The following is a 19599-nucleotide window of genomic DNA, read 5'->3' on the forward strand; positions in this document are numbered from 1 at the left end:
TCCGTTTGACTCTAATGTCCATAGCCGTACTAATGCCTTTCTCTCCATCGCCAGGGAGGAGAAGGGGGACTCTTCCTCAGCTCGGCCATTCTTCTACAGGGTACTGCGTGCTGCCTTCCCCCTTCACCTGCTCTTCCTGCTGCTGCTGGTGCTGGCTTGCCTGGTGCCTCTGTCTGAAGAGGACTACAGCTGTGCCCTGTCCAACAACTTTGCCCGCTCCTTCTACCCCATGCTGCGCTACACCAACGGCCCCCCGCCCACATGAGACAGCAACAACACCCCCTCCCCTAACACTCACCCCCCCTGCCCCAGTCTTTTAAAGTCCCCATTCACCACTGTCGGAAACGGCCCCGAAAAAACAGAGACTGGAGCCAAGCGTTCTGTTTCTCCACTCCAAATGTTTTGTTTTTTAAAGTTGTCTAAAGTAAAATTGAATTTAGGTATTTATGTATACATATTTATATTTAATATATGTTGAGCGCTCATGAAGTTATGTGGCTCTGAAAATAAGAAAATAAGCCATATCATTGGTTTGAAGTAAACATTTTTATATGTAGTGAAGATGTTGATTATTATCCCCATCGAGTTGTTTTCCAAATACAAAAAAAATATTTTAAAAGTTATTTTGATAGCTTTGTTTTTATCATTGCAGATACTGTATACTCATAATAATGGCAAACTGCAGTTGCTACCAAAGGATCAGAGTACTGAGGATATTGATCATTACTGTTTCTACCATTTTACTTAGGACAACCAATTGTGGATAGCACATTTTTGTACATATCGACTGAAAACGATTTTGTTTTTGTCTATTTGATTTAGAATCATGTACACTGTGATATGTCATTTTCACTGAATTATGGTAGCGAATCAACTGCAAACATGCCTTGCTGTAGTCAGTGCTTTAGAAAATGTTTTTGTTTAAAAATATTTTATTTACACTAGTGTACCTATGATTTTGTGTGTATGAGTGCATAATGGCAAACTACTGACAAAGCAATGGTAAATTATTGACAATGTGTGTGTGCATATGTGAGTGAGTAACCCTATCTCCCACAGAGGCCTTATGTGATTGTGGGCCACCCTGGGCTAATGGGGGACATAGAGTGCGGCTTACAAATCGTTTTAGCACCGGAGAACTAAATCAACAATGTTTGGATGTACCCATCTGGAAGCTGCTCTGTTACACTTTTCTTTCCTGCGGTTGAATATTGTGAGTAAAATCTGATGCTGTCATAGCTGTAGAATACCGTAAATACACTACAGTATATGAATATATAGGTGACATGAACCTGGACCAGTCAGTGAGCGATTAATGTTGCGGTGTACATGCAGAATCAAAGACTGCGTATAGACTCGAAGGTTTCCTGTCCGTATGCTTTGGCTTTCTTCACAAAGAAGGCTTACTCATGTGTAAAAAAATGACAGTCAAGCTGGAGCTGATCAGAGAACAGTTAATTGACCTTGTTCCATTATTAGTGTACATAGTCAAGTCACTTTGTACTGCTCTGTAGTACAATGAAACAAAGAAAACAATGGTGTACAGTTCAATACGTTTTTTTAATGCTTATTTATGGATGATGAATAGCTTGAATTCATTTTTACTTGACAATAAACATTGTTTGCCATAATCTGTGCTTATGTCAATAGAACTACATTCACGTTTTACAGTTGCTTTTAAGATGTTTGGTCGCAATTCCATTGGGGCTAAAAATGCCTCAATATGACAAGCTCTGTATGTAGATTTTCTATCAATACAAACATGACTTTGACATTGAACATCAGAAACAGCAGAAGCACCAAATCATGACAGGAGGGACAGGGTATGATCAGGATGCAGAAGTACAAGTGTGTGACTTTCTAGCAGTTGCTGGTTTTTGTTTGGCCTTCTGATTGCTTCACACAAACGTGAATGGAGACTAGCAGTCATCTTAAATCAAAGGCCACAAAAGTCATCTGGTTGAAATGTAGGTTTTTACAATGAGTACATCATAACACTCCCCTCCACACATCCAGCATGAAAAGTTAGTTACTGTACTGTAATAGCAGTGTGCCCTGGTGGTATGAGGCAAAGAACACCCACAATCTGAAATGTCAAATGCACATCTCATTGCTATAGTCCTGTTTGATAACTCATGTTGACTTCATGCACCATTTTCCAAGTAAGCCAGTTACAGTAGGATGGTATGAATTGTTCGGCAGACACAGATAAAGGTGAAAAAGTTTAGAAATATATCAAAAGGAGACACATTTTGACTGGTAGAGGTTAAAAGATGTACTCATTACTAGCTACATTACCAACTGCATTAATAAAAGGAAATTACACCAAAAATACAGTCAATTCACTGTTACAAATCATATATTTTCCATAGACCAAAAACATCCGAAAAGGATACAACTGTAATATTTACCTCACAATGATACATTCTGCAGTCTATAAGAGATTTTACTCTCAGTCAGCCTATTGGGAATGGTGTACACTGTCCCAGAGTGTGGACTTTGGTCAGATCCACACTTGTCCTATTGTGCCAGTCTGGCCTCTCCTTCAGTCCATTCACCCCTTTGGGGTGATTTACAGTCTCAGGCAGTCTCCATCCATGTCCCACGCTGTATCCTGTCACTGTCCCTCTTACTGAGGTACACATCTCCCCTCTCTCGGCTGGCCAGCACCCTGGCCGGATGTACCTGGAGAACATATTGGATTATGATTCATGGAGTATTAGTGAACATACATTCTACGTCTTCAGTGGCTAACCCAACTTCGTCAACTTACTAATGCTCTCGAGTGTTTGGCTCTCCTCTGGGTTTTGGAATGTTAGCAGGAGCTGAGTGTCTACAGCAGGATCTGGTGCTGCTGGGGGCTCTGTGGGTTCATTGTTAGAGGGGTCATGAGTTGCGGACATACGGCTGCTGTGGGTTGTGTTGGCGTCCAGCATTTCCAAGAGCAGGTCATAGAGCAGCACAACATTCTTCTTCTTCATGCTAGAGAGGTGCTGCATGCCTTTGTTACTAAGGAGATGTGGAGAGAAGCAGCATGGGAATGTTGTTTTGATAAACATCCCAAAAGAAGTGTCGCTGACTGAAATTACAGTGGACAGATCTGCAGGTGTGCTTTTATGTCACTGACTGAACAGACACTGACACAGTAGACTCTTGTTGCTGCTAGTGAGACATTGCTGTAGCTGTAGTCTACCTGACGTGGCGAATGTGTGAGAGTAGCATGAGGAGGTGGGCCAGGCGGGATGACTGCTGCTGGAATGACAGGCCTCGTTTGGAGATGGCCCACACCAGGGCATCCGTCACAGAGTCCAGCAGACGCAGCAGCTTCCCCCTGCTCTCCAGATCTTCTGCCCTCTCCGGAGAGGTAGAGCAGATGTCTACAGGTGGACACAAACATAGACCCTATGTAACTATTAATTTATGAAGCACAATCACTGGCAAACATACACCTGTCACACTTTAACACCATAAAACAAAAAATCCTACTATCACTTAACATATAATTAATTTGTATTTGAAACACTAGATGGCACTGGTGGGGAGAAAATGCTTCCGCCTACAAACATCTCCTTCATAAATCAGACATTCCAAACAAGAATAGACATTAAAATGTAGGCCTGAGGAATTGAGACATATCTTACTTCTGTCCAACAAAGCAATTCTGCAATCCTATGCTCTGAGTTTCTAAACTAGATTTCTGTTGCACAATTTGTATTTTTCCAGCATTTTGGAAAAGAATCAACAGAGTCTGGCAGTGATGGGAGCCAGTGTATGTGGTGGCCGAGCTCTGACCCCAGTGAGGACAGACAGAGGAGTCAGTCACCCCACTGAAACCTGGAGTGAACATTGATAGGGATAGGACACCTTGATCCCTGGGAGAGGAAAACAACTTGTGCTTTTCCATTGAGACTTACCCCCACACTAGTTGGCCGCCAGTGTTTAATGTTAACGTGAGCTATAGTGTTATTGTGTTTTCATCAGGAGTGTGACAATTTAAAAAAGACTTGTAGTGAGCAGAATTAATTACATCTGCATCATTCAAGACTGTTGCTTTGTGAGGTTAAAATTCAGTTAGCCATTGTTATGAAAATGCAAGCTGAAAGGTACCCATGGCCTTGCCTTGGCTCCAAGTTAGAGCAGGTCCATGAGACACGGGTGTCCCGGGCCGTGTAGATGGAAACAGAAAAGTTGGAGTCTTTTGGGTAAAACACTGGTGTAGATCCTCAATGGAAATATGGCAAATGTGCCCAATTACAAAAGTAGCTCCTAAAGGTGCTTTCACCTCCAGGTCTCTGACTGGGGACAAACACACACTCAAAACACACAACCTCTCATACAGTACAGAAGTACTAATTATTTGACTTACTGGAGTTGAGGAGGATCATGGCTTTCAGACAGACGTACTCCTCCCTCTGAAGGTTCAGCTCCCTGAACCTAGAGGTGGCTGCCAGCAGCATGTCAAATATCTCCATAATGCCCTCCACACAGTTTCCCTCTTCCCTACAAACACACAGAGGGAAAGATATGTATTAAACATACAGTATAGTTCATCCGGAAAGTATTCAGACCCTTTGACAGTTTCCACATTTTGTTAAGTTACAGCCTTTTTCTAAAATCAATTAAATGTTTTTTTTCCCTCAATCTACTCACAATACTCCATAATGGCAAAGTGAAAACAGGTTTTAGATATTTTTGCAAATATTTTTTTTTTTTAAACAACACTAAAAAACAAATACCTTATTTTCACAAGTATTCAGACCTTTTGCTATGATACTCAACTTGTGGTAAATTCAATTGATTGGACATGATTTGTAAAGGCACACACCCATCTATATAAGGTCCCACAGTTGACAGTGCATGTCAGAGCAAAAATCGAGCCATGAGGTCGAAGGAATTGTCCGTAGAGCTCCAGGACAGGATTGTGTTGAGGCACAGATCTGGGGAAGGATCCAACACAATTCTGCTGCATTGAAGGTCCCCAAGAACATTCATTCTTAAATGGAAGAAGTTTGGAACCACCAAGACTCTTCCTAGAGTTGCCCACCCGGCCAAACTGAGCAATCGGGTGAGAAGGGCCTTGGTCAGAGAGGTGACCAAGAATCTGATGGTCACTCTGACAGAGCATCTCTGTGGAAATGGGAGAACCTTCCTGAAGGACAACCATCTCTGCAGCACTCCACCAATCAGGCCTTATGGTAGAGGAGCCAGACGAAAGCAACTTCTCAGTAAAAAGGCATATAACAGCCCACTTCGATTTTGCCAAAAGGAACCTAAAGTACTCTCTGACCATGTGAAACAAGATTCTCAGGTCTGATGAAACCAAGATTTAACTCTTTGGCCTGAATGCCAAGTGTCACGAATTGAGGAAACCTGGCACCATCCCTACGGTGAAGCATGGTGGTGGCAGCATCATGCTGTGGGAATGGCCAGCAGCATACCACCCTGCATACCACTTCTGACTTGCTTCTGAAGCTAAGCAGGGTTGGTCCTGGTCAGTCCCTGGATGGGAGAAGTGGTGTTGGAGGGCCAGTAGGAGGCACTCTTTCCTCTGGTCTAAAAAATATCCCAATGCCCCAGGGCAGTGATTGGGGACACTGGCCTGTGTAGGGTGCAGTCTTTCGGATGGGATGTTAAAACGTGTGTCCTGACCCTCTGCGGTCATTAAAGATCCCATGGCACTTATCGTAAGAGTAGGGGTGTTTACCCAGGTGTGCTGGCTAAATTCCCAATCTGGCCATCAAACCATCACGGTCACCTAATATTCCCCAGTTTACAATTGGCTCATTTATCCCCCTCCTCTCCCCTGTAACTATTCCCCAGGTAATTGCTGCAAATGAGAATGTGTTCTCAGTCAACTTACCTGGTAAAATAACAGATAAATAAAAATGTAAAAAAATGTTTTTCATCAGCAGGGACTGTGAGATTAGTCAGGATTTAGGGAAAGATGAACAGAGCAAAGGACAGATCCTTGATGAAAACCTGCTCGGGACCTCTGCCTGGGGCGAAGCTTCACCTTCCAACAGAACAACGACCCTAAGCATACAGCCAAGACAATGCAGGAGTGGCTTCAGGACAAGTCTCTGAACCCGATCGAACATCTCTGGAGAGACATGAAAATAGCTGTGCAGCGACGCTCCCAATCCAACCTGACAGAGCTTGAGAGGATTTGCAGAGAAGAATGGGAGAAACTCCCCAAATACATGTGCTAAGCTTGTTGCGTCATACCCAAGAAGACTCGAGGCTGTAATCGCTGCCAAAGGTACTTCAACAAAGTACTGAGTAAAGGGTCTGAATACTTATGTAAATAATTTCATTTTTATTTATTTTTATTTTATACATTTGCAAAAAATTCAAATAACCTGTTTTTTCCTTTGTCATTAGATTGATGAGGGGGGAAAAAACAATCCATTTTAGAATAAGGCTGTAACATAAAAAAATGTGGAAAAAGTCAAAGGGTCTAAATACTTTCCGAAGGCACTGCACATGATTCATATTGTAAAACAGTAGGTACCCACATACTGTAATAAAAACTCTTATTAATGGAGTGCTACAAATGAATTAAATTAATGTTGAGAGATTTGTTGAGGGGTGTGAGAAAGTCCAATCAAAACGCTGACCCATTTGTCTACTTAATGTGTTTTTCATGGCAAGCCTCAAGAGACAGTGCCAAAGCCACACAATGGCCAGAGGACTGAACAATAAGTCCCATGTTATGGGAACACACCAAGGTTAGCTAAGCCTATAGTGATAGTCGCCGTGGTAGTGTAAAAGGGGAAACACTACTCAACCACACCAACCCACACAACAAAACACACACTCACATACACTGCTGTAAGGCTTCAGACACGTAAACTCAAAGATAGGAAAATAAATATAGGAGCATATCTGCACACATCTGTATTCAAAAGACACACACCTCCTTAGACAAGTTAATAGCACACACACTCACATATAGACAAGTAGTACAAGCACTCACACATCCAGGATCTTAGTCTCAGGGGTGAGATCATTCTCAAGGCCAATAAATCCTCTAACCTTCTGGCCTGATCAGATTTACCCAAAACCAGAAATACAGCTAAATAACCAACATTCAATGTTTTAACAAACCCCAATGCTAAAGTTTTTTAGGCTACAACACACATGTATAATTATGACAAACAAAGTGGGATGTGTGATTTAGAGACACAAACCTTTTGTTTACTGACAATTCAAAAAGGTGCTTTGCCAGCATATTAAGATTTTGATATGGCCTAAATTCAAAGTCAAAACAAAACACAACATTTTAACTTAAGAACCTCAAAATACTAATCAATCAGGAATTTGAAAATATTCTGTCCAATCGTTTGAAGCAAACACTGACATTATTGCATTTTCATATAGCTCATAGATTTATGAGAGGTCAACCTCAGCAATTTATAGGGAGAACACACTGTAACACGATCATTCTTATCAGTACCCACGCACACACAGAGTGAATAATGCTGGCCTCAGAGGGTACTGAGAATGTGAGTGTTCTTTTCCAGGCGCATTGGTGAAAGCTAATGAGCAACCCCAGGCCTGCCATTCCAACACAACCCCACATATTAATATAATAAATAATAATAATATATGCCATTTAGCAGACGCTTTTATCCAAAGCGACTTACAGTCATGTGTGCATACATTCTACGTATGGGTGGTCCCGGGGATCGAACCCACTACCCTGGCGTTACAAGCGCCATGCTCTACCAACTGAGCTACAGAAGGACCATATTAAAACATATTAAAACACATGCTTTTAACTGGACACATAGTAAAAAACGATTACTTTGCAGTTTGGTCTTTTCTAGATAAAAAAGGATGCACTTAACACTGACCAAGATATGACAGGAAATGCAGTATGTCAAATGTCTTTACTTAAAGATGTGATATTTAATCTTATACCGGTATACTGTATTTTGAAGCTTAGTAGTAAAACATAAGCAGTTGTACCTGTTGAGCTTTAGGTCTGGTGAGAATATGAGTTTCCCAGGGTGGTCGACAGACCTCCACATCAGACCCAGCATCAGCACCTCCAGCCAGCAACACTCCAACAGGTGCACCTGGTCCGTCAGACTTAGCTCTACAAAGCCTGTAGTACACAAATGTGCATGCTCGCGTGCATACACACACACACACACACACACACACACACACACACACACACACACACACACACACACACACACACACACACACACACACACACACACACACACACACACACACACACACACACACACACACACACACACACACGAAAATAACGTGTGGGAAATGAGTGTTCATTGTAGCTATTGTATAGCTTTACTAGGACTGAGTCTGGGAACCAGAGAACATAAAGAGAACTAAAAGACCCCTAACTTTAGAGGGACTAATTAAAGGACAGATTAAATGCATGGTTGAGCCCTCACACACTAGAGACACCCTACGCTCCCAGCAGTCTGTTGGTACAAGTACTGAAGGATGGACATTGGAACAAAGCCAAATACTGAGACACCTTGCACGCAGATTATGGATTAAACAAAAATCCACAATGCATATCTAGTCTGTGGAGTTCTTGTTCTTCTTTATAGCAGACAATACAAGCTAATTGTCACATCTCCTTCTTTCACCAAACCCCCATCTCAGACAAGAGTGTGTGTGTGAACTCAGTCCCATCTCCTCTGAGAGGGCACCTGCTGGGCTCACCTCTAAAACCCTGAGTGAGGAAGGAACAATGCTCACCAGCAGGATAGAGAGGAGAGAGGAGGAGAGAGTAGTAACCCCTTCATAGCCTGTGTAATATCCTGTCCAACAGGACTACACAGCTGTGTGCCTGGCTGCAGTACTGTATGTGGCATAAAGAGAAGGTGAAGGGCCAACTACTACAGTAATGGACAGTTAAAGGGTAGGGTGCGAAGGGTTAACAGCCAGACAGCTAGTCTTTCTTTGTTTGGAGATATACCTCCTATCTCACATATAGACCTGGGACACCAACTCAGCCTTGCACATATGTTGCAGACAGACAGAGAAAGACAGACACAGACACACAGGCAGAGACAGACAGACACACAGGCAGGCAGGCACACACACCCTCCAGGTGTCTCACCAGGGATCTTCTTGGCCCAGCTGATCATGAGGACCAACTCCTTGTCGGCCAGGTTGGTAAGTGACATCATCATGCTGGCCTCAGTGAAGGGCTTCTTCAGGTCCTCCATCAGGTAGATCTCTGGCGGCTCCGCTTCCATGATGCAGGAGATCAGCTGTTCTGGGGTCAGGGACGAGTGGTGCACCTCCAGCTGGGGGTGGGAGCCCCCCCTCCAGACGCATCTGGGCCCTGGTCCCTACCCCCACCAGCCCGCCTGACGCCCCCCGCCCCTGAGGTACACGCCGGTGCCTCGCCCCCCCTGTAACTGCAGCGCTCTCGCCTCACACCTGGACAACAACACAGACAAGCAACAGAGGTTTCACTCCTGAAGATACTGTACTTCTACAAGCTTACAGTATCTGTTGGCAAATGTTCTATTGACTACATAAGGTTAGGTTTCTAAACACGACTAGACTAGATAAGGAAGATGGCTGCCTACCACACTTCATCATGCCCACTTCATAACACTTGCGTAGGCGGCAGGCCTGGCAGCTTTTACGGCGGTTCTTGTCGATAGTGCACTGGTTAGTTGCTGGACAAATGTAATCATTGTGGCCTAGATGAGATAGATGGAGACAGTCGGAGAAATTACATGGCTGCACTATTCATCATATCTGATCAACCTACAATCAACCTTATTCAGCGTTCACCCCTAGGATTTCTTTAAGCAGCGATGGCCAAGTTAGCTTGGGGGGGGGGGGGGGATGAGGCCAATGGCACTGAGGCCCTCCTATTGGCCGCAGAGACAAAATGTTTCTGTTTTAAAGCTAGTTTCTTGCAATTCTAAACATTTTACCATGATTTATGCTGTGTTCTTATGCTATCTGAGTGACTAATACATAACAAAATCAATGGGGGCCCCATGCCATGACATTTAGGGAATTTTAGATTCTCCCTGACTGTCTAGGTTTTATTTTGGTGATTGTTAGTTCTCAAATATGATCTTATTTTAAAACAAAATACAGTACCAGTCAAAAGTTTGGACACACCTACTCATTCAAGGGTTTTTCTTTATTTTTACTATTCTCTACATTGTAAAATAATATTGAAGACATCAAAACTATTAAATAGCACATGAAATGGAATCATTTAGTAACCCCCAAAAAATGTTAAACTACTCAAAATATATTTTTCAAAGTAGCCACCCTTTTCCTTGATGACAGCTTTGCACACTCTTGGCATTCTCTCAATCAGCTTTACCAACAGTGTTGAAGGAGTTCCCACATAAGCTCAGCATTTGTTGGCTTCTTTTCCGTCACTACGCAGTCGAACTCATCGCAAACCATCTCAATTGGGTTGAAGTCGGTTGATTGTGGGGGCCAGGTCATCTGATGCAGCTCTCCATCACTCTCCTTCTTGGTCAAGTAGCCCTTATACAGCCTGGAGATGTGTTGGGTCATTGTCCTGTTGAAAAACAAATGATAGTCCCACTAAGCCCAAACCAGATGGGATGGCGTATCACTGCAGCATGCTGTGGTAGCCATGCTGGTTAAGTGTGCCTTGAATTCTAAATACATCACAGACAGTGTCGCCAGCAAAGCACCAACACACCATAACACCTCCTCCTCTATGCTTCACGGTGGGAACCACACATGCAGTGATCATCCGTTCACCTACTCTGCGTCTCACAAAGACACGGCGGTTGGAACCAAAAATCTCAACTTTGGACTCAACAGATTAAAAGGACAGATTTCCACCAGTCTAATGTCCATTACTGGTGTTTCTTGGCCCAAGCAAGTCTCTTCTTATTGGTGTCCTTTTGTAGTGGTTTCTTTGCAGCAACTCGACCATGAAGGCCTGATTCAGGCAGTCTCCTCCGAACAGTTGATGTTGAGATGTGTCTGTTGCATTTATTTGGGCTGCAATTTCTGAGGGTGAGGTAAATCTGGGACTTCCTTTCCCGTGGAGGTTCTCATGAGAGCCAGGTTCATCATAGCCCTTGATGGTTTTTGCGACTGCATAAGGAAACTTTCAAAGTTGTTGAAATTTTCCAGATTTTCCAGACTTCATGTCTTAAAGCAGCGGTCGCCAACCCTTTTTTGCACCATGGACCGGTCTCATATAGATAATATTTTTGACACAACCAGAATATACATTAGGCCTATAAGTTTAGTATAGCCGCTTTTTCATAACATTTTAGTTTAAATAGGTCTAATGTGATGATATTATAAAAACAAAGCTTATATTTTTCTCTAAAGACCATATAATAAAAACATTGCAACTCACCATGTCACTGAATCAGTGGGAGCCCTGAGCTTGTTTCCAGGCAACAAGACGGTCCCGTTTAAGGGTGATGGGAGACAGTGATACCCGAATGGTGTTCCTTATGTCCAGTCTACTCCGTAACTAAGTTTTTGTTGACGTCATTGCGGAAAACCCTGCTTCGTAGAGATAGGATGTTGGAAATGGAAGCAAGGTTTTCAGTGCTTTTGTGGCGATCTCTTGATATTCAGCCTCGATTTTAATCCAGAAGGTCGACAGAAATTAGGTTCTCAAACATACTTTTAAGGCCACCGTCATTTGCAACCTCAAGGAGTCGATCTTCCTGCACGGACGATTCACCTGGGACATTCACAAATGGGTCGTGGATCTTTTCCTTCACACTTCGTGGGTCTCTGGCGATTGGGAAGTAAAGCAGCCACGTTACCTGCCAATTTAAAGACCGTTGTCAATTCTTCCCTGAAGTGGCAGAATTAGTCCGTTTAGCAGGTTGAATATGTCGCACAGGTAAGCGAGTTTTGCGACCCTTCCTCGTCATTGAAATGTGCTGCCAGTGGTGACCTTTTCTGCAAGCGATCTCCACATACTACCCATTAGTGGGCGTGTGGAGCATGTGAGTCACCTGTCGCAATAAAGCCATATTTTAGGTAGGACTCAGCATATTTTCTATTGAACGAAGCTTTCTTTTTCTTTCGTAAAAAAATAATAATTACAGTCTCGGGTCCTGCTGTCTGCATTATCGACATGGTCGTTGGGCCTTGTATCCCCCTTGTCCCTTCAGAAGAAGCGACGTTTGTTTGTTTATATTTATGTCAATTAACATAGCTAGTTAATACAAAATTGCCGGGCAACATAGCTTACGCAGACCATGATGAACTCGCGGCGCACGCATTACTGAAGTTCAAAATCTGTAAACTGTTGTGGGCGTGACAGAAATATTAGAGTGGTGAGAAAAGGACCAACAGACTGCACAAAGTTCAATGTACTTACTGCACAAATAGCCTAAAATTGTATATAATTATTATTTAATTTGACCAATTAAAAAAATATATATATCCTTTCTGTGCGGCCCAGTCCGCAGCCCCGGTGGTTGGGGACCGCTGTCTGAAAGTAACGATTGACTGTCGTTTCTCTTTGCCTATTTGATCTGTTCTTGCCATAATATTGACTTTGTCTTTTACAAAATAGGGCTATCTTCTGTATACCACCCCTACCTTGTCACAACACAACTGATTGGCACAAACGCATTATGGAAAGAAATTCCACAAATTCACTTTTACAAGGCACATCTGTGTATTGAAATGCATTCCAAGTGACTACCTCATGAAGCTGGTTGAGAGAATGAACACACCTACTCATTCCAAATTTTTGACTGGTACTGTAGCTCTATTATCTTTGCTACATACTTTATATCTGGTTCGAGTTGTTTTAAGTCTACACTGAAAACGTTTTTTTTTTTTAAACCAAATTATATTTATATATCACACATTTTTTGGGAGTGGCAGACCTTACAGGACACTGAGACAGAGGGTGGCCGCCATGACCACAGTCCCTAGGGTAGACATGGTAATGATCCCACACAGCTCCCCTGGTGGTCATACCTTGGATGCTCCTCTTGAAGAAGGCCTTGCAGCCCTCACAAGACCACACACCGTAGTGGTAGCCCGAAGCGTAGTCATGACACACGGCACAGAAGTGCATGTCTGCCTTCACCACCACACAGCTGGCTGAGGAGGAGTTCACTTCCTCTCCGTCCTCCAGTCTCTTCCCCAGCAGCTTGGTAGGGTGGAGGAGAGGGCTATGAGAAGGAACGTCAATCAATGTTTAACAAACTCCAAAATAGAAGCCTCAGTTTTGTTAAGAGGCTGTCTCCTATTGTTTACCCATCTGAGATGTTATAGGAGACAAGAAAAGGTCAAATAAGACAGGTGTGTACATTAAAAGATACAAAAGGAGGGTGTGTCAGATGTTGAAGGCTTGTAGCTACCTGCTGGGGCTGAGGCCGTGGGGTTTAGGCTCCACCCAGGGGGTGTGGGGGTTATGCTCACTGTACACCAGGGGCTGGGGGCAGTGCAGGGTCAGCGAGGGCATGTTGTGCTGGCCGTGGCCATGGTTGGGCCAGAAGAGAGAGGGACTGAGGGGTGGACATAGAGAAGGGCTGTCGGAGATAGGTGGTCTGCTGTAGCCGAGCATAGAGGGGTTGTAGAAGGCTAGGGGTCCGTGGCTGTGACTGTAATCATGGCTGTTGTCTGTGTAGGGAGAGGGGATGCAGAATGTGCGGCTCTCCATGCCGCTCGGAGGGCTGTAGAGGGCAGGTAGGAGTCCCGGGGAGCTCCCCCTCTCTTGGACCTTGCTGGAGCCCACATCCTGGAGCTGGAGCAGGGAAGAAATGTCTGTCCCACTTTCAGGAGAACATGCCATGCTGGGGATAACGTTGGGCTGACGTTGTGCCTGCTGCTGTCGTCTATTGCCTTCCTCACCGGGACCAGTCAGTGAGAAGTCCTACTGCAGCATGGAGGGTTGGATGGAGAAAGTGTATGCAGAGTCACATTCAAATACCACATAAATATTCTCAAGTGCACACAAAGTCACTCAACAAAATAATGTTGTACATACTCAACAAAAACTATATGATCATATCTGTTAATTGCCAATCCTGAGTGGTAAATAGTTGTAATATATCTTGCTCACATTGAGCCTGTAAAAGGACAGATGCAACAGGAAATAATTTTTTTAATTTGGTCTCAAACCTTGTCTAGACTACCAGTTACTTTTACTGTTGCCACTCGAGTGCACTTGTAGAGACTTCAGAGGAACACTCCTTCTTCTAACAATAGTGTAATTAAGTCAGGATGGAAGAGGGAAACGTGAATACTCAAATCCAAATCACAGAACATGTTGTACAGAAAGAAAAATGTGCACCTACATCAGACTGATAACAAGCCTGATCAGATGAAACACATGAAAAAGAAATAGGTGCAACATTAAGTAACGTGGTATATTCAAATTGTTACAATCTTCCTTGGGAAAAGTGTGCTTTTTTATGTGTATTGGTAGATGTGTTCTGTACATATGGTATGTACTGGACATGTGGGCCTGTCACGTTCTGACCTTAGTTCTTTTGTTATGTCTTTGTTTTAGTATTGGTCATGGCGTGAGTTGGGTGGGTTGTCTACGTTCCTTTTGGGGATTTCTGTGTTTGGCCTGGTATGGTTCTCAATCCGAGGCAGCTGTCAATCGTTGTCCCTGATTGAGAACCATACTTAGGTAGCCTGGTTCCACTTTTGAGTTGTGGGTGATTATTCTCTGTGTCAGTGTTTGTGCCACACGGGACTGTTTAGTTTGTTTTGGTATTTCACGTTGTTATTTTGTAGTTTAGTGTTCATGTAAATAAAGTATCGATATGGACACTTACAATGCTGCGCATTGGTCCGATCCTTGCTACTCCTCCTTAGAAGAGGAAGAGGAAAGCCATTACAGGGCCTTACGTAAGGCTGTACATATAGTGCCTTCAGAAAGTATTCATATCCCTTGACTTCATCCACATTTTGTTGTGTTACAGCCTGAATTCAAAATGGATTAAACATATTTATTTACACACAATAGCACAGAGACAAAATGAAAATACGTTTTTCATTTTTTTCCAAATGAATTGAAAATTAAATACAGCATTTAGGTATTTAATTTACATAAGTATTCACACCCAAGTCAATACATATTAGAAATCACCTTTGGCAGTGATTACAACTGAGTCTTTCTGGGTAAGTCTCTGAAAGCTTTGCACACCTGGTCTGTACAATATGTATCCATTATTCTTCTCAAAATTCTTCAAGCTCTATCAAATTGATCATTGCTAGACAACCATTTTCAATTCCTGCCAAAGCTTTTCAAACAGAGTCAGAACTGTTACTTCGCCACACAGGAACATTCGCTGTCTTCTTGGTAAGCAACTCCAATGTACCTTTGGCCTTGTGTTTTAGGTTATTGTCCATCTGAAAGGTGAAAGGTCATCTCCCAGTGTCTGGTGGAAAGCAGACTAAACTGGATTCCTTTAGGATTTTGCCTGTCCTTCGCTCCATTCTAAGTATTTTTTATCCTGGAAAACTCCCCAGCCCTTAACGATTACAAGCATACGCATAACAAGATGCAGCCACCACGATGCTTGAAAATAGAGTGGTACTCAGTAATGTGTTGTTTTGGATTCGCCCCAAACAACACTTTTAATCAGGACAAAAAGTTAATTGCTTTGCCACATTTTTTTTGCCGTATTAATTTGCAAACAGGATGCATGTTTTGTAATATTTTTATTCTGTACAAGCTTGCTTCATTTCACTGTGTCAATTAGGTTAGCACTGTAGAGTAACTACAATGTTGTTGATCCATCCTTAGTTTTCTCCTATCAAAGCCATTAAACTCTGTAACCATTTTAAAGTCACCATTGGCCTTATGGTGAAATACCTGAGCGGTTTCCTTCCTCCCCTGCAACTGAGTTAGTAAGGACACCTGTATCTTTGCAGTGACTGGGTATATCGACACACCATCCATAGTGTAATGAATAACTTCATGCTCAAAGGGCTATTCAATGTCTGTTTTTTTACCCATCTACCAATGGGTTTATCTTTGTGAGGCATTGGAAAACCTCCATGTTCTTTGTGGTTGAATCGGTGTTTGAAATTCACTGCTCGACTGAGGGATCTTACAGATCGTTGTATGTGTGGGGTGCAGAGTGAGTCCATGTGACTTATCATGTGAATTGTTAAGCAAATGTTTACTCCTGAACTTATTTTGGCTTGCCATAACAAAGGGGTTGAATACTTTGACTCAAGACATTTCAGCTTTTCAATTAAAATTCATTTGTAAAAATTTCTAGAAACATAATTCCACTTTGACATTATGGGGTATTGTGTGTAGGCCAAAAATCTCAATTTAATCCATTTTAAATTCAGGCTGTAATACAACATAATGTGGAAAAAGTCCATGCTTGTAAATACTTTCTGAAGGCACTGTAGGCTGTGACAAACAGGCCATCAGCACGTTAATCAGTGTCAGAGTGGATAACACAGGTACCAACTGCACAGCTACCAACAGCACAGGCCGAGGGCTGAGGACAGTCATTGGTTAGGTTTCCATTTCCATTCACACAAAAACAGGCCCACACATGAATTCAGAGTAAAGATGTCCATTCCAGCACATGCACAGGAAACTCACCCAATCAAAGTATTTCACCTGAAGTTGCTGAGGGTCAATTCCTATTTAGGTCAGTTCCATACTTATAGCTTGATCTAAAACCATCCAATCAAGCCTGGGTGGGATAACTCTTAAACCTCTTAAATGTAAAGGCAAAAACTTAGTATATTTGGAAAGAAGAAATCTGGGAGATTGTGAGGAAATTATCAGAAGATAGATAGGAGTTACATAGTTCAGAATACACAAGATCAAACGCACACAAAATAACATTTTTTTTGTTTTTTAAAATTTGAAAGTAATCTGTCATTGACAAGCTATAAGTGAATTATTGATGACTAGAGTTGGAAACTGAACAAAATCAGCAAAAAAAGGGATTGATTGACTTAACTACTAGAAATGGGCAGATGTTTTAGTAAGTTGTGTCAGGTGTGGTCACGGTACATTTCCGTCTCTGAGGCAGGAAGCAAAGGTTTGCATTACGCATAAAAGGTTCTAGGCCTTGCTTTGTCCCACCCAGGTCAACTGCATATCCCTGGAAAGCTCATTGGCTACAAGAGACTGTCAAGGTGCCATAGTAGCCAATCCCGTGTAATGTAAGCAGACATCATATTTTTCATGCGCAAAGATAAATGTTGCTATTAAGTCATACATCATCATTGACAATAGGCTAGATGTGTTCCTACCAACCAAAGGATGAATTTGATACCTCCTATGTAGCTATAGCTCAAACACAGACCAAATCGAAGCTTACCTTGTAAGATGTTTGCTATTTGGTGAAAATGTTGTCTAAAATAAACATTTTGACTCTCGGGCTGGTGATCAATAATGGTTGTTCACAGTCAGACAAATAAGATATCCTCATGATCTGTGGAGTCCCGGCTTTCTGTGTGAATCAACATATTCTGTGTTTATTTCGTTTATGCTTCACAACGTTAACCGGAATATAGGTAGCAGCCGTCTTGAAATTATGTCGTCGGCTTGGCCTCCCTTTATCCATTCGTATGCCCATTTTTGGTAGTAAGTCACATAAAATATTTGAAGGCCTAATCAATAGCCAAGATACTCAGCTTTCCGCAGACATCCTGCTTTTGCAGATATGGGCTACCGTTCTTGTTACAGACTAAATTGAATAAAATAATTCTAATAAGTTCCTCAAATATGGGGACTTTACATTTAATTAACTATAGCCCATACTACGCTTTTGTATTTCACATCATCACAAACCTCAACATGAGACCAAGCCTGTGGAACTCAACATTCAGATGTAGGGAAAATGTTGTTTATTTCTACTCATCTTAAATAATATATCATACAGTTTGAATATTAAATCAATATTAAATTAGAAGGTAAGACAAAAATATTCCAACAAATTTCTTCCCCAAAATCTCAAATATATATATTTTAATTAACATACAGAACATATAAGAATGGACTGAGTCACTTACGTTTACATGCTGAGGATATGGATACTATTGACAGTCTGAACGGCCCGATGTTTTGTCAAATGCTGGCAATCCAGTGGTGTGGTCTTTGGACAGACAGTCTAGTTGTTGAACCTGCAGCCTGGCAGATGTCCATAGTAAACCCAGCACTGCATCACATGTCAAAGGTCATGGTGCCAGCTCTGTTAATAAGACTATATACTTGGAAGATGGAATGTTCTTACCAAGAGAGAACACCATGCCAGGCCTGGGATAATTATAGATTTAACTATACTTTGTGGAAAGGAAAAAACTATTGGGGGTGACTAAAACTATTTGAATACATATCCCAAATATAACAACTTTTTAAAACTATTTGAATACAGATCCCAGGAAGTGACTACTTTTCAGAGACTTTTGGATTGGCTGCCTTCAACTAATGGCAGGGCTGTATCTAGAAATGCATGTTGAAGATAGAAATAGAATTAATAGAGAACACAATCTTCTATACTATTCCAATCTATCTGACAGTCATATTTGATCAATACATTTCTAGCTGAACATTCTGCATAAAAAACGAAAAGCAAAAATGACTACATTGGTTCACTAATACAGGACTAGTAAAGGCTCAGGGCCCAGTTGGATAAAACATTGTATGTTAATTCCCCCCTGTTCTTTTCCTTTAAAGTTTCCTTAACTTTAAGTCAGTTGCACCAAACATTTTAAGTCGAATTTCTTCCTTAAATGAAGTGAAAAAGTTAGTGCCGATGAGGTCCCTTAAGTGCTTCATTCAGTATGGATAAAATCATTCCTTTAGGTAAAACACTTAAGGGAACTTCTTGACGCTACCCATCCATGTAGCGGGATAATTGTCATCAACAACCGCTGAATTGCATAGCACCACATTCAAATAATATTACTACAAATATTTATATTCATGAAATCACAAGTGCAATATTGCAAAACACAGCTTAGCCTTTTGTTAATTCACCTGTCGTCTCAGATTTAGAAAATATGCTTTACAGTGAAAGCAATCCAAGCGTTTGTGTACGTTTATCGATCGCTCGGCAAAACATTATGTACACTTAGCATCAAGTAGCTTGGTCACGAAAATCAGAAAAGCAATCAAATTAATAGTTTACATTTGACGAACTTTGGATGTTTTCACTCACGAGACTCCTACAATAAATTTTCCTTTTGTTCCATAAAGATTATTTTTATATCCAAAATACCTCCGTTTGTTTGGAGCGTTATGTTCAGAAATTCAAAGGAAAGAGCAGTCACGACAATGCAGACGAAAATTCCAAATAATATCCATAATGTCCACAGAAACATGTCAAACGCTTTTTATAATCAATCCTCAGGTTGTTTTAAAAATATATAATCGATAATATATCAACCGCAACTGTCTTTATCAGTAGGAGAGGGAGAGGCAATGGCTGCCCAAACTCTGTTGCGTGAGCAAAACTCATGCGCACACCTGACGCAATGCTATCTTTCTCGCAAATTTTTCAAAATAAAAGCCTGAAACAATGTCTAAAGACTGTTGGCACCTTGAGGAAGCGATAGGAAAAGGAATCTGGTTGATATCCCTTTAAATGGAGCGAAGGCAGGCAATGGAAC

The 19599-nt window shown here is 41.9% G+C and overlaps 2 protein-coding genes across 2 annotated transcripts in view; one reads left to right on the forward strand and one right to left on the reverse strand.

Annotated features, from left to right (window-relative positions):
* syne2b (spectrin repeat containing, nuclear envelope 2b) overlaps positions 1-1631 on the forward strand; it is a 144766-nt gene extending 143135 nt beyond the window's left edge. Inside the window, exon 131 of the mRNA XM_046308142.1 lies at positions 55-1631. Within this exon, the coding sequence (XP_046164098.1) occupies positions 55-265 (211 nt within the window). The 3' untranslated portion in view covers positions 266-1631. The remainder of the gene's footprint in view (positions 1-54) is intronic.
* LOC124002081 (estrogen receptor beta-like) overlaps positions 1542-19599 on the reverse strand; it is a 38413-nt gene continuing 20355 nt past the window's right edge. The window contains 11 exon segments of the mRNA XM_046309340.1: positions 1542-2685; positions 2774-3009; positions 3194-3377; positions 4367-4500; positions 7972-8110; positions 9110-9317; positions 9319-9405; positions 9407-9435; positions 9588-9704; positions 12970-13166; positions 13356-13870. Of these exon segments, the coding sequence (XP_046165296.1) occupies positions 2630-2685; positions 2774-3009; positions 3194-3377; positions 4367-4500; positions 7972-8110; positions 9110-9317; positions 9319-9405; positions 9407-9435; positions 9588-9704; positions 12970-13166; positions 13356-13870 (1902 nt within the window). The 3' untranslated portion in view covers positions 1542-2629.

Source organism: Oncorhynchus gorbuscha, linkage group LG17 (assembly GCF_021184085.1).
Source record: "Oncorhynchus gorbuscha isolate QuinsamMale2020 ecotype Even-year linkage group LG17, OgorEven_v1.0, whole genome shotgun sequence".
Lineage (NCBI taxonomy): Eukaryota > Metazoa > Chordata > Actinopteri > Salmoniformes > Salmonidae > Oncorhynchus > Oncorhynchus gorbuscha.